The sequence below is a fragment of the Anolis carolinensis genome, chromosome 2 (genome assembly GCF_035594765.1).
Source record: "Anolis carolinensis isolate JA03-04 chromosome 2, rAnoCar3.1.pri, whole genome shotgun sequence".
Taxonomy (NCBI): domain Eukaryota; kingdom Metazoa; phylum Chordata; class Lepidosauria; order Squamata; family Dactyloidae; genus Anolis; species Anolis carolinensis.
The window spans coordinates 169086369-169110041 of NC_085842.1; the positions used below are offsets into that span (position 1 = coordinate 169086369).

The following is a 23673-nucleotide window of genomic DNA, read 5'->3' on the forward strand; positions in this document are numbered from 1 at the left end:
GAAGGGCGGAATATAAATACTATAAATAAATAAATAGAAAGGGTAATAAAACAACATGGAGGCCAAGGAGCAGGAGATTCAAGGAAGGATGGAACTATGTTTGAAAGTGGCCTGAAAAAGTGGAAAAGTAGGGAGGCCTGTTTCAAGTAAGGAATGGCAAGACAGTTGAGCCTTGACACTTCCCCTTCCTTGTGATTCCCTTTCCGTAATTTTTCACCTCAATTGCCTTTTTTCTGATAAGGCTGTAAAGTGTGAACTAAATTCAGTCACATAAGCTTGGGAGGATTTTTTGGGAGACAGCAACAAAGGAAAGAGTAAGAACAAGGATTTGGGACTTGGGTCCCCTTCTGGTAAACCTCCCACTATCCATGCATTGGTTGTAAATTCAGAAGTACAGGCAGCATGAAAGCTGCCATACCTATGCCAAATCTAAAAATGTAAGCAACTCTGTTGGTCCACATCCACAAAGGAGTCCTAGCATTCCTCGTCTCCATGAGGAACAAGTCTTATTTTAAAATTTATGGGTCTTAACAGGAAGTGGTAAAAATATTCCTTGCCTAAGAAAACCCTATGAGGGTCACCACAAGTAGACAGGCAAATTGAAGGCACATACACATTCAAGATCAAGTCACTCTATAATAAGTTCATAACAACATATCATTTATACCCCACCTTTTCTGTACCAAAGACGACTCAAAGTAGCTAAAACTAAAACCATAACAATGTGTAAATTAAAACCAATGTATATAAACATTAAAAAATTAAACAGAAATGTTAAAAATGCATAGTGAAATATAATAAAACCAATGTTGCCAGGTAAGTTCATTCTCCCAGCAAGCTACTGTGAATACAGAAGCTAACCTGAGAAAGGACAGAAGACCCCAAAGGGTAATGGCAGAAGATAATGCTATGTATCTGATGTTTTTATTTATCGTGTCAGAAGCGAACCAAAGGTACAGCTGTAATGTATTTAAAAACACCAGTAGAAAATTTGGCATTATACTAAATGTCTTTTGACCAAGCTGGTCACTTGGAGTGCCTCTGGTATTGCTATACGAAGGTCCTCCATTGTGCATATGGCAGAACTCAGACTGTATTGTATTAGGCGGTCTGTGGTTTGCTCTTCTCCACACTCGCATGTCATGGATTCCACTTTGTAGCCTCATTTCTTAAGGTTGGCTCTGCATCTCGTGGTGCCAGAGCAGTCTGTTCAGTGCCCAGTCTTCTGTGTGCCCAGGAGGGAGTCTCTCATTCTCCTCAGCCATGGCTTGAGGTTCCGGATTTTAGCCTGCCACTTTTGGACTCTCGTTTGCTAAGGTGTTCCTGCGAATATCTCTGTGGATCTTAAAAAACTATTTCTTGATTTAAGGCATTGTCATGCTGGCTGATATCCAGGGGATGGGCCGGATATGTCACTGCCTTGATCCTTTCATTATTGGCTGCTACTTCCTGGTGGATGTCAGGTGGTGCAATACCAGCTAAACAGTATAGTTTTTCCAGTGATGTGGGGCATAGACATCTTGTGACAATGCGGCATGTGTCATTAAGAGCCACATCCACTATTTTAATGTGGTGAGATGTATTCGACACTGAGTGTGCATATTCAGCAGCAGAGTAGCAAAGTGCAAGGGCAGATGTCTTCACTATGTCTGGTTGTGATCTCCAGGTTGTGCCAGTCAGCTTTCATATGATATTATATCATATGATAGCTTACATCTGAAGATCTGAGACTGCCATTATCTTCATATGCCATTCTAATTCAACATTAAGAAAGCTTGGCGTGACCATGAAAAGAACAAGATTTGGCTTATGTGAAGGCACGCTGGGGGAAATGGCTATTTATAGGTCTGGCTACCCAAGCGACATTCAGTTTACACTTTAATTATACCTCAAACCCCAAAGTAAACACTCTTGAAGCTGGTTAAAGATAACCAAAATATGTTTATTAAACACAGGAAATAGTCCTTTTACTGTGTTAGAAATAATATGAGGTAAAATCGCTGAAATTATACAGAAATAAAACTATATTGATAGAGAATGAAGGCTATAAAGACTATAAGGGATAAGCACACAAGCTATGAGGAAACTATAAGGTAAGGACTATAGGGTACGTACAAGGCTATGATAAGCACTATCTATAACGGCTATGAGGTAAACTATGAGGTAAGTACAAGGCTATGATGAGCACTATCTATAATGACTATGAGGTGAACTATCAGCTATGCTCTTGGTAAGTACATAAGGTAAGTACTTCAGTATGAGGTATGCTATGTAAGCTATAGGTAAATACTAGCTATGAAATAACTATAAGGTGATAAGCTATTAGGTAAGTACATAAGCTATGAGGTAAACTGTCAGCTTTGCTATCTTTGAGGTTAAGTACCTAAACTATGACCTATGTGGTAAGTACGTGATTTATGTTGCCTGTATGAATTTGCCAGGTCAAAGAACCCAGACCAAATTCTAAGACCTATCTCTAAGAGGTTTTACTCAGGAATGCCAAAAAGGAGGGGGGAAAGCCTCTAGAGCAGGGGTCCTCAAACTTTTAAAGCAGAGGGCCGGTCCACAATCCTTCAGACTGTTGAGGGGCCGAATTATCATTTGTATGATAATACATGTATGCATATGTATATGTGTGTGTGTGTGTGTGTATATATATATATATATATATATATATACACAATATAATTTACAATAATATATAATAATTATAACATATTGTATATACATATAATATTCATAATATTATATTGTAATACGATATAATGCTAATAATACAATATAATAATATTAATTATATATTTTATTTTATATGTAATATTACTAATAATATTACAATATATTGATACAGTACAATATAGTAATTTATTACCAGTATTGTACTATGCTAATAATATAATATTGTATGTAAATTTAATTTGTAAGCCGCTCTGAGTCCCCTTCGGGGTGAGAAGGGCGGCATATAAATGTAGCAAATAAACAAATAAATAAATAAATTTGAAAGAAAAAAAACCCAACAAATTCCTATGCACACTGCAAATGTCTTATTTGTAAAGCAAAACAACAACAACAACAACAACAACAACAACAACGAAAGAACAATACAATATTTAAAAATGAAAACAATTTTAACCAACATAAGCCTATCAGGATTTCAATGGGAAGCGTGGGCCTGCTTCTAGCCAATGAGATAGTCAAGTTAATTAGGATTGTTGTTGTTGTTGTGTGCCTTCAAGTCATTTCAGACTTTGGGCGAGCCTAAGTCAAAAATTATTTATTTATTTATGTATTCGTTTATTTATTACATTTATATCCCACCCTTCTCACCCCGAAGGGGACTGGGAGCAGCTGTATATACATACAATATATTATATTATTAGCATAGCACAATATTAGCATTATATATCATCATATTGAACTATACCACTATACTGTAATATTATATATAATATATAACATATAATTAATATTATTATATGGTATTATTATTATTAGTATTGTATTGTATAACATGATAATATTATTATCAATATTATACGTATATACAATCTATTATATTATTAAAACTGATATATAAATATTATATTATTAAACTTAGGGCAGGGGCCAGGTAAAAGACCTTGGAGGGCCGCATTCGGCCCCCGGGCCTTAGTTTGGGGACCCCTGCTCTAGAACCTAGCTCACAGGCTGAACCATCTCATCCAAACCTACAGAGGAGTCCCAAGCTCCACCCCCAAAACAAGAGCCAATGGAACATCCCACCCAAGAACAGCAAAGCAGGAAATAAGCAGGGGATAGGAAACCAAGCAAGACATCACAGTTTAGATCAGGGGTCCTCAAACTTTTAAAGTGGAGGGCCGGTTCATGGTCCCTCAGACTATTGCGGGGCCGAATTATCATTTTTAAAAAAATGAACAAATTCCTATGCACACTGCACATCTTATTTGTAGTGCAACCCCCCCCCCCCCAACAACAACAACAATTACTTATTTATTTATTTACTACATTTATACCCCACCCTCTCTCAGAGCGGCTTACAAGTTGTATGTACATACAATATATTATATTATCAGCATAGCACAATATTAGCATTATATATTACTATATTGTACTATACCACTATACTGTAATATTTTTAGTAATAATATATAATTAATATTATTATATTGTATTATTATTATATTGTATTACATTATAATATTATTTATTTATTTATTTATTTACAGCATTTATATTCCGCCCTTCTCACCCCGAAGGGGACTCAGGGTGGATCACATTACACATATAGGCAAACATTCAATGCCTTTTAACACAGAACAAAGACAAACAAACATAGGCTCCAAGCGGGCCTCGAACTCATGACCTCCTGGTCAGAATTATTCATTGCAGTTAATTGCAGCTGGCTTGCTCTCCCGCCTGCGCCACATTATATGTATACACAATATATTATATTATTACCATCGCACAATATTAGTAAATGAACAATTACAATATTTAAAAATAAAAACAATTTTAACCAACATAAACCTATCAGGATTTCAATGGGGTGTGGGCCTGCTTTTGACCAATGAGATAGTCAAGTAGGATTGTTGTTGTTGTGTGCCTTCAAGTCATTTCAGACTTTGGGCAAGTCTAAGTCTAAAACTGAGGGCGGGGGCCGGGTTAATGACCTTGGAGGGCCGCATCTGGCCCCCGGGCCTTAGTTTGGGGACCCCTGGTTTAGATGTTGCTATTATGAAATACGCTGAGAGTCTGAAGCTGAGGGTATGGGCCAAGAAGGTTATAGGAACCCTAAGTTGAATGTTCATATTTGTCTTCCATCATTTAGATCTTATAGAGCAGATGTGTCCCATCCCTTTTCAAAGAATTTGTGAAAGTATATAAGAGGTTGTTCCATTTATCATATGGAGTAGGTTAAGCTGGAAAGAGACTTGCCCAAGACCACCCCATGGCATTTATAATGCATGAATGGATAGTTAAACACTGGTCTCCATGATGCAAGTTCTAACAAAGAATCCATTACAACACTCCCTTTGACTGATTGAGTTGAACTAATACAATTACTTTGAGGCTTGAAGGGCTCCAGTCATTAAACCATTTTGCAATATTAAAGGAGTCATGTGTAATGTATCCTCCCAGCAACCTCAAGAAGCAAGCTAAGCAGCATTAGAGGGACAAAAGGCATCCATGAAAATGGATGGCTGACAAACCTTGGTTTATCTGATATGACCAAACATGATACCATACCATGAGGTGGACAGCAGGTAAGTCCCAGTATCTCTTTGTACCAGCAATATCTAAATCTCTCCTAGAAAAAAGCATGCTGCTGAAACTCAGAGCACATCGTGCAGTGACATTTCAGTGGTGATTCAGCAAAAAAATAAAAGTATCTAACACATGTGTAGCAGTTTGCCACAGAGCATCAAAAACACATAGAAAAAAAATCATTATCAACTAAGCAAGCACGCATTTCAGTTTCAAACATTTATATTTGGGTGTGTATGTGTGGATTGTGGCTCCCAATTAAATCAGTGGCATTATGATGGTGGCAAAAGACCAACCCGAACAGGGAAAAATAATTTCCCAGATATATCTTGAATTGTGAAGTCTAAATGGGCAAGATCTATGCAACACAATGTAATGGAATTGTTGATAAGTAATCATTGAAACAAAACAAAAAAATACAGCAAGCGTATTCACCAAGGATGGAGACTAGGGGCCCTTCCAGACAGGCCCTACATCCCAGGATCTGTTCCCATGTTTTCTGTTTATCCCAGATTATCTGGCAGTGTGGACTCATACAATCCAGTTTAAAGCAGAAAACCTGAGATCAGATCCTGAGATATACGACCTGTCTGGAAGGGCTCTAATTTCTCATGGTTTTCATCACATCTCATGCAAATCCAGACAAAAAGGTGTCAGGTATCTGAGACAGTAGTTATATGGGGTTGAAAGGAGATTGGGAATGGAGCTCAAGATAGAAGAAGGTGGTATGAGTCTGACAAATGTTTGTTTATTCAATCTCCTATTGTTCAGCAGTTTTGAAGCTCAGGTTGTGGTGAGGACTGTAACACTTTGATAACCTACAAAATCTAAATTATTAACAATTTCTGCTGAACAGATTTTTTCCCTTCTTAACAAAAGAGTGCACCTGGGAAATTATGTTTTTGTCAAATCGCTTTAAGCTTTCTCTAAATATATAGTACACCATAGAGTTAAAGTGGCTTGACGGATACTCTTTTTCTCCATGTAACTATGATTTCATGAAGAGAGCTGGGTACTTGTATGATTACTTCTTCCATCTTTCTTGTACCAGAAAAAAGTCTGTTAAAGATGACGGGGGGGGACAGAATAGGGATACAATATCTATTTAGTGCAAGGAGTACTTCTGTCTCTCTGGGTTCCCCTTTATCCTTCACATTTGTGTGTCTGTGCTGACCAGATAATAACACCCAGAGGTTTCTTCTCACCCTCCCCAGCCTGATCCCAACTCACTTGCCATCAGCCAAGTTGACTCGTCGGAAGTGAGGGTAATCCTCAGGTGCTGGTTGTCCAAGTTGGTCTTCATATAAAAAGACTGGAGAGCGCCCAATCTCTACACCTAGCTGTTGGACACCCCGCACATCATACACAGAAAGTAGGAAGGACTGGCTCCCTTTGAGTGCTCGCAGCGTAGCCAGTACTGAGAAGTCCACTGGGAAGGATCCATCTGTGAGGCAGAGAGGAATACGTTGTAGACAGACAGCAGGAGCCAGGAACCTACCAAGCGTCTCTCAGAATATGCACACCCACACAATTTCCTCTCCCTCTCTGGCCCCTTTTACGCTACCTTATAATACAGATTATCAAAGCAGATAATCCACATTATCTGCTTTCAACAGGATTATATGAGTCTACTCAGTCATATAATCCAGTTCAAAGTAGATAATCTGGATTTTATATGGCAGAGTAGAAGGGGCCTCAGTTGCCATCTTCTATGCTCTGAGAACTACTATTGCCTTCCCTTTTAATATTAAGTTCCCATGGTTATTAAAATAGCTCAAAGCAACAGAAGCATGTGGTGAAAGTAGGTATGAACAGAGACTGAATGCTCTTTCCCCATTAAAGCCAGAAGTGGGGAATTTTGCAGCTCTTCAGATGCTACTGGGCTGTAACTACAGTAGAGTCTCACTTATCCAACATTCGCTTATCCAATGTTGTGGATTATCCAACGAATTTTTGTAGTCAAAGTTTTCAATATATCGTGATATTTTGGTGCTAAATTCATAAATGCAGTAATTGCTGCATAGCATTACTGCGTATTGAACTACTTTTTCTGTCAAATTTGTTGTATAACATGATGTTTTGGTGCTTAATTTGTATAATCATTACCTAATTTGATGTTTAATAGGCTTTTCCTTAATCCCTCCTTATTATCCAACATATTCGCATATCCAACATTCTGCTGGCCAGTTTATGTTGGTTAAGTGAGACTCTACTGTACTACCAATCATCATCATCATCATCATCATCATCATCATCATCATTACACAGTCCTAGACACTTGGGAAGTGTTCGACTTGTGATTTTGTGATACGAAATCCAGCATATCTATCTTGTTTGCTGTGTCATACAATGTCATTGTGTCAATAATAATAATAATAATAATAATAATAATAATAATAATAATAATAATAATAATAATAATTTATTTATTTTTATAACCCGCCTCCATCTCCCCAAAGGGACTCAGGGCAGCTTACATGGGGATGAAGCCCAAGGAACAAAAGTTCAACATACAATTAAAACCCAATACAAAATATAAGATTAAAATGCATAACAGAACAAAATGTTAAAACATTTTAAAATGGATCACACAATATGATCACTACAGGGCAAAAGTGGGACTATTCACATTGTATGGGAAGGGCGAACTTGTACCATTCCTCACCATTGGCTATGCTGACTAAGACTAAAGTTAAGGCTGATGGGAGTTGCACTCTTAACAGCATCTGCAGGACTATTGTTAACCATCCCAGGCCTAAAATAGATTACAGTATATCAAAGGCAATGTTTCAGTTGACATCTCTAAAGCCTAAGATACATTGCAGTGGCAAATGTGTATCTGTAGATCAAACTATAGATGAAAACTAGCACAATTAAATAAATATAGAAATGAGTCTTAAGAGAGAAGGGGAGAGAATCTTTTACCTGAGCCTGCCTTATCCCTGACAAAATTTTGTTTTAATAGCAAAAGCAGAACTTAATTCTGTGTTCCCTCAGGTACAATCTGTGGTATATCAGCAAACTTGGCTATTTATTCTTTATGGGGAATTCTAAGAGTTGCAATATAATATTGATATTCCATTCACTGGCTATGTAAGTAGCACACAACCATGTTTTTTTTTAGTGTATAACAGTTGATCCAGCTTTCACAGTCAAAAATGGCATTTATTGAATTCCCTAGGCCAGTGGTTCTCAACCTGTGTGTCCCCGAGTGTTTTGGCCTACAACTCCCAGAAATCCCAGGCAGTTTACCAGCTGTTAGGATTTTTGGGAGTTGAGGGCCAACACATCTGGGGACCCACAGGTTGAGAACCACTGGCCTAGGCTGTGCAAACACTTGTCCAATGCTCCACGTAGTGTAATGAGCCAGTGCAATTCTAGATGGGATACCATCTTGTGCAACCTTTTACATAATAGGATTTATACCAGTATGATGGCACAACAAGATTTCATCACTCCAAAGTAACTTCCTATTCTGGCTTACAAACTCAATAGGAACGGGTAGTCCAAGGTTTCCATTTTATTCTGTTTTATTATCACATGAGTGTTTGCATTCAGGCCTCCCATCTTGTACATAGAATATATTTTCAGAATGCATCTAACTGAAGAAGTTGTATGTGCTAAGCATCTTGAGAGATTCAGGGTCCCTCTACCCATCAGTAATGCTGCCATTCACCCCTTATTTGGGATGTCCTCCCCACCCATTACCAGGAAAGAGCTGTTTAGTGGGGACACTGAAATGTGTCTGGTTCTCCAGGCGGAAGGCCAGGTCACTTTCTTCAGATCCATTCCTCTGAGTGCAGATCCCGGCAGCAATGGAGACACCATTCTTGCCCTCTTGCACACCAAACGCCTGGAGCACATCCACAAAGCCATCTGGAAGGGAAGCACAGGAGAAACAGTCATTCCCAGATCCTAAGACAAAGTCCCAGTGAAGAAAAGAGAGGGAGGAAAGCCTATCCTGGAAAGTCCATTTTTTTCTCATTGGAATGTTTTTGAATGGTTGAAGCTTACAAAAACTGCTTCACCCAATTGATTCACAGGGTGGCAAATTTCTTTTATATGTATAGGAGTGAAGCTTTTTTTGGGGGGGGGGGGAGATAATAATAATCTTTATTTATAACCCGCTTTTCTCCCTCACGAGACCCAAGGTGGCTTGCAACATATTAAAATGAGGCATACATGAGGCATAGGTAAAGGTAAAGGTTTTCCCCTGACGTTAACTCCAGTCGTGACCGACTCTGGGGGTTGGTGCTCATCTCCATTTCTAAGTCGAAGAGCCAGCGTTGTCCATAGACACCTCCAAGATCATGTGGCCGGCATGACTGCATGGAGCGCCGTTACCTTCCCGACTGAGCGGTACCTATTCATCTACTCACATTGGCATGTTTTTGAACTGCTAGGTTGGCAGGAGCTGGGGCTAACAGCGGGCGCTCATTCTGTTCCTGGGATTTGAACCTGGGACCTTTTGGTCCGGAGGTTCAGAAGCTCAACGCTTTAACACACTGTGCCACCAGGGGCCCCATGAGGCATGCATGAGGCAAATAGAAACATTCTAAAATAAGCACATTTGAGAAACAACTACAATGTACATTCACATTCATGTGGCATAAATGAAGGATGAAGATGAATTCTACTCCACCCAATGAAATATTATTTCAGTCCTCATTGCAGTAATTTAAAGCTTCCTCCGATCATCGACGAAAAGAGAAAGGCAAGGGGATGAGAACAGAGCAAATATCAAAGTTCGAATGTAAACTATTTGCAGTGTCGCACTTTCAGCAATGACAGAAATTTGGGAACTGAAGGAAAATTTCATTAGGGAGGGAAAAAGTCTTATGGAAGACAAAGCAATGCCCTCATTTTACCATTCCCCATCCCATAGCTATACCTTGGGAAGTGGAATATTTCTCAAATGACTTTCCACACATTGCCTAGTCCTGTTACACAAGATTTTCTATAAGGAAGTTGGTTGAAAGTCTACATAAAAAGTAGACAACTTGGATGGATATGGGGGCTCACCCAGAAATACTCCAGGATCTCTAAGTACTACAAAATACACACACACCCCAACACACACACACACACATACAAAGAAAGAAACTGATAGTAGCTGAAAGCTTCTCCCTGGTTCCAAAAAATGAAGTTCTGTGGGACAGTTACCAATTTGAACAGTTAATTATTTCTCCTGGTGGCTTCAGAAAAGCAGCATTTTACCTTTAAAGGCAGAAGAAGGGCAATCAGTACAGTACAAAAACAGCTGTGGGGACTTCATGCAGAGCAAAGGCTACTTTTTGCCTATGTGTGATCTACAATGTCATATGAAATCACTGGGAGAGGTAAGCTAAAATTTTGGTGACCTGTGCCACTAGTAAGACAATGACACCCAACTCTTTCTCTCCTTCCTACCATTTCCAAGGAGGTTGTTTCAGAACTAAACCACAGTCTTCTGGTAGTAATGGACTGGACAAGGGTGAACAAACTGAAACTTCATCTAGACAAAAGGGAGATGCTCCTGATTTTCAAGAGCAGATCAGGGAATAAATATTCAAACTGCGATCAGTGAGGTTACACTCAGATTCACAGCTTGGGTGTGCTCCTGGAATCGGATATGACCCTGTACGCTCAGTTTTCAGCACTGGGCACAGCAATGTGTTTGCACAGTTAAAAACAAGTGCATCAGTTGTACTATTGCTGTGACCAGATTGTATATAACTCCCTCCCAAAAAATAGCCTTGGTCCAGATTATCTAAAAGGCTATCTCTTCTAATATAAGACAACCTGAATTTTAAAATCTTCAGGGAGTGGCTTTCACCTATTTCATGATAGACATATTTGATGGGATCATGGTAATTAGCTTTCTCAGTTTCTATTCCTAGGCCCCTTATACATTGCCATATAATCCAAATTATTACAGCAGATAATTCATATTATCTGCCTTCAACTGTATTATACATGTCTACACTGCCATATAATCCAGTTCAAAGCAGATAATCTGGATTTTATTTGGCAGTGTAGAAGGGGGTCCCCACCTCCATGGGGAAGTTAAATCAGCCTCACTTTTATTCCCTTTCAGCCAACAAGATTTTGGCCCTTAACCCATGATGGAAGAAGTATATTTTGTATGTGATGTGCTGTGGTTTTATTTTTTTAATTGCATTTTAATGTGTTTTCCATTGTTTTAAACATTTGTATATTTAACAGGATTGTGTGTTGTTGCTATTTTTACTTTTGTAAAATCTGCGTTTAGTTTGACTTTTGTTATAAGTTTAATCTACTGGTGAGTTTTTTTGCTGGGAGAATGGTATTTATAAATTAAATGCATATATACGTATCTAAATGGAAACATGGGTTGGCAATTAGAGCAACTGATGGAAGGAAAATTTGCAATTATTTATAATGTGGGGCACCCATGTTGATTTTGTACAGAATTGCTTTGTTCTCTTCAGAGAATTTCCCCAAATGCTCAAGTGTTCAAGGTAGATATTGAGAGGCAAGTTTCTTTTTGGAAGACATGGTGATGAAGGCACATCCTACCTATATTCCTTTACCGAGGCATTCCAAAAATTCACTATCAACCAGAGACAGGCAGTGTTTGTCCTAGTGTTAGCACCATTCATTCACCTTCAAAATCCTGAAGGACAATGTGAGGTAGTTTTAATGAAGGGTGGTGAAACTGCCCACTAGAGCCCAAAACTAGCTATCTCCAAACAAGCCTTACCAAGATTAGAGAGAGAACTCTCTTTGCTTGGCAGCATAGGAAAAAACCATGACAGCACCCACTCCGATCTTTCCAACATCTTTGTCTGCCGTGCAGATGGGCTGCCTAGCCTCAACATAAGGTCCACATGTCTTGTGTGTGGGGAAGGCAGCTGATTGGAAAACATTACATATGAGCTCCAAAAGATGCCATGTGGCAACATGCCTTCAAGTTTCAAGCCACAGTGGAATCAAGCAGAAGAATGTCACACTTGTCATAGCGATGAATTAATCTAGAACAGCCACCCCTGCTGACAATGTGTAACCATTAATAGAAACTCTGTTCCAAACTCTGGATATATTGAATGAGGTGGGTCAGGTGGAGTGTGGGAAAGTTCTCTTGATTTGTCTCATTTCGTTGCTAAACAATGACAACAAGGAGTTGCTTGTTTGAGTAAGGACTGTCCACAATTAATTTAAGAAATCTTTGGAGGTAGTAGAGGAATAAAAGTTATTTTAGTTCCATTTTTTAAAAAAGTAAGACCTCTTGAGTTCATACTTTTCTCTCCGGAGCCCCCAATAGTGCAATGAGTTAAACCCTTGTGCCAACAAGGACGGCTGACCTAAAGGTTCAGTGCAGATGAGCTCCCTCTGTCAGCTCCAGCTCCCCATGCGGGATCATGAGAGAAGCCTCCCACAAGGATAGTAAAAACAACAAAACATCTGGGCATCCCCTGGGCAACATCCTTGCAGACGGCCAATTCTCTCACACCAGAAACGATTAGCAGTTTCTCAAGTCACTTCTGTCACAAAAAAAACCTTTTCTCTCCAGCATCACAAAATAAGAGCTAGTCAGTGCCTCTTTCAGAACTCAGAAGCAAAAGTTATAAATAATTTTTCTGTAGTAAAAATTCAATTCTGCAATAATAATAATAATAATAATAATAATAATAATAATAATAATAAATACATCACACAGTCCTAGACACTTGGGAAGTGTTCGACTTGTGATTTTGTGATTCGAAATCCAGCATATCTATTTTGTTTGCTGTGTCATACAATAATAATAATAATAATAATAATAATAATAATACTTTATTTGTATACCGCCCTAACGCATTAGTGCAACCACTAATATCACGAATCTCATGTCTATAAGGGTCAAATGAAACACAACTTCAGCAGCCATTCTTCAAAAGAAGTGCTGCTTCCCATTGTTACTCCATCAGATTAATCTGGAGCTTCCAAGAAATTCCAATGTGACCTCGGTGTTTTTGGGAAGTGTACAGCTGGATCAGGGATGATCTAGTGTCTACACATCAAAAAGTCGTACCACTGTGTCATGGGTCAAAAGCAGCTCCAAGCAGATGCCCAGCAGAATCTTGCTGTCAATGTCACTTCTGATGATCACATGGCTGAGCAGCACCCCATTGTGACCTCACTAGAAGTAATTTCACCAGCAAGGCTTTGCCAGGGAGCTGTTTGAGTCAGTGAAACAGCAACCTCCAGCAGTAAAGGGAGCCAATACAATGTTGGCTGGTGGGCTGCCTCCCCCTCAATGGATTGTCACCTTGACGTGGTGAGGGGGCTTGCATGTTCCAATGAACCTGTGGGCACAACCACTAGAGTCACGCGCTCCGAGGAGTGACCACAGGGGAGGATCCAGACCAAGAACAATCTGAAGACCCAAAGACCTCAATGGCAGAGCAGGCGGAGGATAACATGGTCCATGTTACAACAGCTGTGAAGGCGGAAGAAGGCTGCAACAGACTAAGAAGCCACTCTCGTTGTGTTAATCACACCACTGCTGGGACCTCACTCTGTGAAGACTGTGTGTTGACCGGCCATGCACCATCCTCCACACATTAAAAAAAAAATCACGCACAGGCGTCTTCCAAGAAATTGAGAACCATCATCCTCGAACTACAAGGGATCGCCTAAGTAAGTAAGTATGGTGGGCTGCCTAGACTCCAAAAAGGTAGTATCCAGGGAAGTTTGGAACCAAAGTTGCATTACAGTCATGGCATCAGAAGGACAACATCACTCCATTTGGGAAGTGAAAGTAATTGTGATTAAGTTACTTTCTGGTTGAAACGAATAAAAGCAATTTCTTACAAATTCCTAGTTAGTATAATCATTGTGATTCAATTTTGCAATAACTAGTCCATGGCTCAGACCCCTTCCACATTGCCCCTAAATATCAGGATTTGATCCCAGATTATCTTCTTAACTCAAGTTATCTGTCAGTGGAGACCAAGGCCCCTTCCACACAGCCATAAACCCAGAATATCAAGGCAGAAAATCCCACAACATCAGCTTTGAACAGGGTTATCTGAGTCCACACTGCCAGATATTTCAGTTCAAAGCAGAAAATGTGGGATTTTATTCAGCTGTGTGGAAGGGGCCTTGAATAATCCAGTTTAAAGAAAATAATCTAGGATTAGGTCCTGGGATATAGCGCAGTGTAGATGGGGTCTAAATTTCAACAAAATGGTGACATAGCAAAGGATGATAACATAATAACATTCCTATTGGGAAGTAAGAATAATTTTGCTTAAGTTACTGTTTAGTTACAAGCCAGTAGCTTATAATATTTTCATCTTTAAAAATAAATTACAAAAGGGAATAGTAGGAGGAAAATAAGTAGGTTTTAAAAGTAGAACAATAATCATAAATGACTCTACCTTGTGTCTGAATGCTATATCAATACCATGGAAAAGTTGCTTTTTTGGACACTCCTCCTTTCATTGTAGCGGTCACAGCCAATGATTCTAATGAATGAAGCATCAGAGGATGTAAGCCTATATACATGTGTGTGTATGTGTGTGTAGCTGAAATAGAAACTGTATGTTTTTTTAAGTAGCTTTTCATGTTCTAGTCTCTGTATTTTTTATAATTAAAAGTGTATATTTTAAATCTTAAGGCTGTCAAAAATCACAAAATTTCAAAGATAGATAGATAGATAGATAGATAGATAGATAGATAGATAGATAGATAGATAGATAGATAGACAGGCCTTTTGTTCTACAATAAGCTGAAATAAATCACTCAGCCTTTTTTCCTTGGAAGCACAAAGAGATTTCCAGATCACTGACAACACAAGGATGACTAATGAGAACCCTGGGTTTCTGGTCTGCTCCACTGAATGACAACAAGCCTGCCCGTGCTTGGTGGTGGAGCCAATCCTGCCACAACCTTCGTTCTCTGCTGTGCCAAACAATTCTATCAAGCTTTGGCTGTCTTCCCAACCTGTGGGTGCCCTCAACATTGGCGGTTATCATAGAACTAATACAATATATGTTTGATCTTGAATGCACTCCTCACCATCATTCTTGGTCTTGGCCCTAAGCCATCCTAGTTTACACCCTGATCCACAGAGATGCAGGCAAAGTCCTAGAAAATATACAGACTAATTCATCTGAGCCAACCAGCATTTGCATCTCTGACTCTTTTCCAATTAGACACCCATATCTGAACACATCTCCTCAGGGCACTGGAGACATTCGGCCTAGGACAGGGACCTTCTTCATCCAAGATTGTTATAGCTGTATCATACTGCCATAGGGCAAGAGACATAAGAATAAAAGTGAGGTTCTATGGAAACAGAGAAGTTATTATAAATAAAAAAAACCAATTCTTTACAGACGTATTGTTGTATTTCTTCCAGTTTCAACTAGCCTGGATGTGCAAACTAATCTAGGTGCTACCAGAGAATAAGGTTCCTTTTCTCAGATAGAATTAAAAGGTAAAGATAAAGGTTTCCCCTGACGTTAAATCTAGTCATGTCTGACTCTGGGGGTTGGTGCTCATCTCCATTTCTAGGCCAAAGAGCCAGCGTTGTCTGTAGACACCTCCAAGGTCATGACTGCATGGAGCGCCGTTACCTTCCCGCCAGAACGGTACCTATTGATCTACTCACATTGGCATGTTTTTGAACTGCTAGGTTGGCAGAAGCTGGAGCTAACAGTGGGTGCTCACTCCGCCCCCGGGATTTGAACCTGAGACCTTTCGGTCTGCAAGTTCAGCAGCTCAGTGCTTTAACACACCGCCACCGGGGCTCCCAGATAGAATTAGAAAACCATTAAACAATATAAAGAAATATTGAATGTTCCAGTTTCTCACATTCTGATGCACTACAACCAGGTCTCAGCTAAGTGATCTCTTCTGAACATTGGGCTTCAATTTGGGACATGGAAAGTACCATTTTGAAAGATAATGCATTTGAGCATTTGCAGAGTGCACTAAGAAATGACAGCCAGATGCATTTTCTCAGGAATTAATAAAGGAATATATTCACCAAGCAACTTAAGCTCCAGGCTCTCCTATTCTAAGGTCGGGGTGGGGACCATTGCTTCCCCCTCTATCTACCCCAAATTAAGCATTGTGGTTGTGTAAACTGAAGTGTGAGCAACTGGCAAAGGGGGAAGTTATCATTATTTGCCCTTAAGCTGGGACCAAACTATGCTTAGCACGCTAAAGAAGAATACAGTTTACTTGAAAAATCTCACTTTAAAAAAAATGCTTGGCTTGACTTAAGGAGACCAGTCATAACATGATCTTGGGACCTTGAAGCAACAGTACTGGAGGCGCCACATACATACCTCCCTCAAGTTTGAAAATACCTTCTTGGGGAAGGGGGAGAAAGAAGCATTAGAGAGATTTATTTCCCCCTTTCCCTTGGCTGGGCTGCAAAATGCTCTTAAAAGACTAGGGTGAGTCCTTTAACTTTCCAGGAGTGAAGCAGATAAGAGACTTCTCCTGCTCTTCTATCCACCAAATCTTTCTTCTGTTTTCAACACTGCAGGAGTGGGGCGAGAACCATGAAGCATCTCGGCCCCTGGAGAAGTTGCATTTCTGTTCTGTCTCTCATGCTCCTTTGACCTAGTCCTAAGATCCCATTTCCGTCCAAAGATGTTCCCTCTGGACTCAATGTCTCTTCTCCCCCACCTTCATTCCCATTCCTTAATCCATGCAAAGCCTTCAATGGGATTTCCATATGGATGTCCTGGGATGGCAACTCCAGCATGGGAGCTGGGGAAGGAAGGGTGTCTTTTTCCTGCCATACATACAAAAACACTTAGCTATCTGGAACAATGCATTCTTGAAAGCAGGGAGCATCTGTAAGTAATCCCTTGTCCCTCTGTAAACACCACCAACACTGTTGTCCAAACAGTATCAGCATTTGGATTAGACAGAGTGCCGGTTTAAGGAGGTACAAACAAACAGTATGGAACACTCAAGGGAGAGTGATCATAATCTAAACATCAGAGCACTGAATGAGTAATAGGATCCAATAGAACAGGACTACAACAGAACTCTTTATCTTGTACATTAGCAAGAGCTGGATACAAACGTGCAAATGGGTAATGTGTACATATCTTCAATAGGCATTTTTGAGCACATATACTTGAGGGAACATTTTAGCACTCCCACATATTTGTTTGTTTTCATACATTCAGGGAGAAAAAGAGGACAACAAGGAAAAAAGCACTACTGAGAGGAATGTTGCAGCCCAGACCCCTCCCTGCTGAGAGAATTTGCTACTTACATTTTACAATGAACAAATAAACATGAAAAGATATGAATACTCCACCTAGAATCATAGAATCATAGAGTTGGAAGAGACCTCATGGGCCATCCAGTCCAGCCCCCTGCCAAGAAGCAGGAAAATCTCATTCAATGCACCCCCGACAGATGACACCTGTCATTGAAAATGTTATAATCCATGCAAAGATCAGAAAAGTTACTTTTAAGCACTAGCAGAATTCCCCAGATAGAATAGATAACCTAGCTGCAGACACTTTATTTTGTGGTCACAAAACAAACATTTCCAAATTCCAAAAATGTGACATTAAATTTTGTTGCTAAGATCTCTTTCACACTACACAGCTATCATACATTGATGTCACTTCACTGACAGAATCCAGAGACTGAAGTTTGGTGAGGCACAAGGTTTCTCTGGTAGAAAAATCTAACTACTGCACTTCGGAAAATCACGAACTCTAGGATCTCATAGGATAAAATCACAGCAGTCAAACGTGATCTAATTTTGTACTGTGAAAAAAACCCTGGTGTAAGCTAAGTGAGAAGTAATTGGCCAAAGGGACTTGTATGGCCTGATTTAAAAGTCCCAGGTCACCCCCCCCCCCCCGCCCTTCCTTCTGATTTTATAAGGTAAAGGTAAAGGTTTCCCTTGACATGAAGTCTAGTCCGACTCTGGGAGGTGGTGCTCATCTCCATTTCTAAGCCGAAGAGCCGGCATTGTCTGTAGATGCCTCCAAGGTCATGTGGCCATAGGCATGACTGCATGGAGTGACATTATCTTCCTGCCAGAGTGGTACTTATTGATCTACTCACATTTGCATGTTTTCGAACTGCTAGGTTAGCAGAAGCTGGGGCTAACAGCAGGAGCTCACTCCCGCTGCCTGGATTCCAACTGCTGAAGCAAGTTCAGCAGCTCAGCGCTTTAGCCTGCTGTGCCACCGGGGGCTCTGATTTTATACTAGGTTAAAATAAACCAACCTGGGGAGCTGGCCCTTCAGTCACCTGGGCCCTCTCTTGAGTGAATGCTGCCATCGCGACCCTGGTTTTGCGTCTCATTCCTCCCCTGACAGAACATCTGCTCCATTAAAACTGTGTTTTAATCTGTTTTGTAGCATTTAAATGTTTTAATTGTTTTATAATTTGACACGTTATATTTATTATTTGTTGTATAATGCGGCATTGAATTTTGCCATAATCTGTAAGCCGCTCTGAGTCCCCTTTGGGGTTGAGAAGAGCAGGGTATAAATATAGTAAATAAATAATAAATATAAAAGTTTCTTGTCTTATCTGCAGTTGACAGAAAATATTCTGGGATAAAGAAAACTTGAAAGATCAGAAACAAACTTGGGGAGCAGTCTGACCTTTTAAATCACTCTGGATATATCATATATCCACTGTACAGTATCCACTTCAAATCTCCCATTCAATTTGGGAGGAGAGAAGAGAAGGTGAGTGGCTCCATTTGCTCCTATGAACAAAGCCAGTTCTTCTTTTCCAGGGATCATTTGCTTCCCACAGGAAGCATACAAAGAAAGCAAGATCCCATGGGAAGAAAATCAAGGCAGAAAGATTAGGGGATAGATGTTGTACAAAATGCATAATTTCATAGAGGCTCCAAGATAATTGATTTCCTCCCCACCCTTCTTTCCAGGTTGTCTAGATGCCATGAATAACTTGACAGCTGCAGCTGCTATTCACCTCCTGCTCCATTCCATGGATCGTATTGCTCATTCTTTCCTCCCCATCTGCTGTGGACCAGAAATGCTTTGGGTTTGCATCATAAGAGGGCAATGTAGAAGGACCGAACTGTAAAAATTAGAAGAAGGTACCATGGCTACTTCACTTCTTATTCAATCTGCCTCTGTATGTATTGTCGAAGACTTTCATGGTCGGAATCATAGGGTTGTGGTGTGTTTTCTGAGGATGCCTGCCATAGATGTGGGCAAAACGTCAGGAGAGAATACTTTTGGAACATGGCCACACATCCAGGAAAACACACAACAACCCTGTATCTGAATGATTAGACAATCCTGCATACATGAAATCACCTGCTTCTTTGGCTATTAGGCTACAAAGATCATGATCCAATATGTGACTGAATTGTGCATGTGCAAAAACATTGGGGAGAGGGATTGAGGATACTAACCAAAATCTTATCAATCTTATCAATCAGGACCGGGCTGTGGTGCAGGCTGGAAAGCAAGCCAGCTGCAACAAATCAACAAATCACTCTGACCAAGAGGTCATGAGTTCGAGGCCAGCCCGGTGCCTGCGTCTTGTCTCTGTCTCTGTTCTGTGTCATGGCATTGAATGTTTGCCTTTATGTGTGCAATGTAATCCGACCTGAGTCCCCTTCGGGGTGAGAAGGGAGGAATATAAATGCTGTAAATAAATAAATAAATAAATATTTCTCAAGGAATTCTGCTGCTCAGAGCCTGTGAAGTGAATTGGAAAGGGGATTCTGCTTCCAAGTTTCACTCATGCCTCCCAACCCAAGCCTTAATACAGTTTGCCTTTACTTATGTAAAAATAAGCTCAGATAGATAAGTTCTGTGTTTTTGGGTTCCAAACATGCACAAAAAGGAATCAGGAATCCTACACACACACACACACACACACGCTCCTTAACAATAAACACAAGTTGTACAAAATTTCACATCACAAGCCCAAGGGAGGGCTAAAGGATTTCGCCAGTCCTCCCAGCTGTTTTCTGTGTGTATGTGTGTGTTTGTGTGTGTTCATTCCATGAAAGCCAAGAGCTCACAGATCTTGGCTGCTGGAGCATATGCAATCCTGAAAGCATATTTTTTCAGGGGGAAAAATACGTCTCAGTTTGTGGCAGTTGCCACGGCCAAAATCGATGAGCTCTGTTCTGACTCACATGACATAATTTCTCACGCGTGTGCACACCCAAAGACTGTGAGAAAGGAGCACACAAATGAGGAGCGGGCTGGGAATCTTCTCACCAGAGCCTTTGTGGTGCTAGAAGAGAAATGACATTGTCTGTCAGAGCACTGTCCATTCAGATCAGGCATGCTGTGGGATGGCTGGTCAGAAATCAAAACCACAAATACCAGTTAGGCTCCATGCTGAGTGGGCTGTAAATGTCATGGAGTCTGCCTGGTGCATCTGGATTCCTAAACTAAAAAAGCCTCCAAATAGTGCTGAAATAATTTCAGAAAATGAGCATGTACTTAGGTTTGGGAGAGTTATAAAATGTTTCATTTCTTTGTAATCAAAGAAGAAGGGCTGTGTAGCAGTTCAAGTACTGGGCTAAGGCCTGTGAGGTTCAAATATCCACTGAGCCATCAAAAACACTGTCTTTCAGTTGGCCTACCTCACAGGGTTTTGTGAAAAATTATAGTGGGAAGAGCAGGAACATAGTGGTGGATTTGTTTTTTGCTGATTTGATTATTCATAGATTTAATTAAACATCTATCTCTAGAAATCTTTAGGTCCTCCATTGCAATTCTACTGTCAACTTCTACTGCCGGTTGATCATAAAGTCATACTGGAAAACTAAGGGATTCCTAGAAAGAACACTTCTCTTAGGCCCCTTCTGCACTGCCGTATAAAGTCCAGATTATCTGCTTTGAACTGGATTATATGGCAATGTAGACTCTTATAATCCAGTTCAAAGCAGACAATGTGGATTACCATCTTTGATAATCTAGATCAGGGGTCCTCAAACTTTTTAAGCCGAGGGCCAGTCCACAATCCTTCAAACTGTTGAGGGGCTGGATTATCATTTGAAAAAAATACAAACAAATTCCGATGCACACTGCATATGTCTTATTTGTAGTGCAAAAACAACAACAACAACAAAAGAACAATACAATATTTAAAAATAAAAACAATTTTAACCAACATACATTTATCAGGATTTCAATGGGAAGTGTGGTCCTGCTTCTGGCCAATGAGATAGTCAAGTTAATTAGGGTTGTTGTTGTTGTTGTTGTTGTTGTTGTGTGCCTTCAAGTCATTTCAGACTTTGGGTGAGCCTAAGTCTAAAATTTATTTATTTATTTATTTACTGCATTTATTTACTACATTTGTATCACACCCTTCTCACCCCAAAGGGGACTCAGAGTGGCTTACAAATGATATGTACATACAATATATTATATTATTAGCATAGCACAATATTAGCATTATATATTACTATATTGAATTATACCACTATACTGTAATATGATTAGTAATGTTATATGTAACATAGAATATATAATTAATATTATTATATGGTATTATTATTAGTGTTATATTGTATTACATTATAATATTATTATCAACATTATATGTATGTACAATATATTATATTATAAAACTGAGGGCGGGGGCCAGGTAAATGACCTCGGAGGGCCGCATCTGGCCCCCGGGCCTTAGTTTGGGGACCCCTGATCTAGATTATGTGGCAGTATAAAAGGGGCCTAAGAATCTCTATGTCCTCCAGGAAGGACTGATGGAAGTTGAGCATAGAGTGATGTTGGAGAAGGTTGATATTCTTAGGACCTGATCACATTGACCAAATCAAGTGCTTCGGGGACAGAGCCCCATGACTGCTATCATACAACATTGTGTGACTTCTGGTGTAGGCCTCACCTCCAACTGGGTGTGGAAGTATCATTTGACGCTTCCTTCTAAACATGCAAGCCTTCCCGTGTTGTGCTAGCTTCAATGGAGCCAACATGCTTCTACCTGGTTTGAGCGACGCTTCCCCTGTGTGATGGGGAAAACATTGCCATGCTGGAGCATTGTGCAAGGCAACCTGTATGATAAAGTCATTAGAGAGGTGTGATCTCAGGTTTAAAAAATTGTAATTTTATTATTTGCATTTTTTCACATTTTTGGTAGTCCTGTGCCCATAAGTATGAGTATGGAGGGCTTTTCCCGGGCCAGTGAATGAAATATGAATTAAATTAAACACACAAATCAATAATCAGTCATAAATTAAGGATGGAAAGGCATGATACTTACACATTGGAAGTGAGCTAGCAGTTGTTGAGAGTGAATTCTGTCATGATTAGACAAATATTACTAGTTCCATTTCTGAGGTTGCAATGATCTACTTACTCACTTACCCATGGGAAAGTCCCACGGAACTCAGCTTACTTCTAAGTAGATATGTAATGGGTTATGCTGTGATTCATAACCACAAATCTTTGTCCTTAAGAACAGGGTGAGGAATCTTTTCCCTCAGTCATAACTAAAATTGATTTTAGTGGTTGGAGTTTATAGTAGTTGAAATGCAATGCATCTGGAGAGCCAAAGAAATCCCTTAAGTTTAAAGCAAGAACAAAGTTAATCTGACTAATATACAGTTGACCCTCCACATTAACTGGGGTTAGGGGTTTTGTTTTGGTTTGGGGTTTTTTGTGTCAGGAATGACTTGAGAAACTGCATGTCATTTCTGGTGTGAAAGAATTAGCCGTCTGCAGGGATGTTCCCAAGGGGAGGCTCGGATGTTCTGCTGTTTTACCATCCTTGCAGGACTCTTCTCTCATGTCACCACATGGTGAGCTGGAGCTGAGAGTGGGAGCTCACCCATTCTCCCTGGATTCAAACTGCTGCCCTGTCGGTCAGCAGTCCTGCTGGCACAAAGGTTTAACCCATTGTGGGTTAAACCCCACAAAAGTTAAAAAGCCATAAATAAAAACTATTGTTTTATCCTAAGAGAGCATCACTCTAGATTTTCCAAATGCAACTCTAGGGTTAACCTTCACCATATGAATTGCATTGGAGAACATAGATTCCTAGAGAGACCATATTAATAAAATCTGTAAATAATCAACCCTGCAAGGGTTAAGTCCAAAAATGTGTAAGGCCAACTGTTAGTGTAGTTCCCTTCACTCTGTGATCTTAAACTAAATCAGGAATACAGTAGAGTCTCACTTATCCAACATAAACAGGCTGGCAGAACGTTGGATACACAAATATGTTGGATAATAAGGAGGCATTAAGGAAAAGCCTATTCAACATCAAATTAGTTTATGATTTTACAAATTAAGCACCAAAACATCATGTTATACAACAAATTTGATGGAAAAGCAGTTCAATACGTAGTAATGCTATGTAGTAATTACCGTATTTATGAATTTAGCACCAAAATATCATGATGTATTGAAAACATTGACTATAAAAATGCATTGGATAATCTAGAACGTT

The 23673-nt window shown here is 39.8% G+C and overlaps 1 protein-coding gene across 2 annotated transcripts in view; it reads right to left on the minus strand.

The window, feature by feature from the left end:
• col5a3 (collagen type V alpha 3 chain) overlaps window positions 1-23673 on the minus strand; it is a 182327-nt gene that overhangs the window by 124001 nt on the left and 34653 nt on the right. For both annotated transcript variants that reach the window (XM_062971053.1, XM_062971052.1), the window contains exons 2-3: window positions 8974-9141; window positions 6496-6709 (exon numbers count right to left, since the gene is read on the minus strand). In XM_062971053.1, the coding sequence (XP_062827123.1) occupies window positions 6496-6709; window positions 8974-9141 (382 nt within the window). The remainder of the gene's footprint in view (window positions 1-6495; window positions 6710-8973; window positions 9142-23673) is intronic.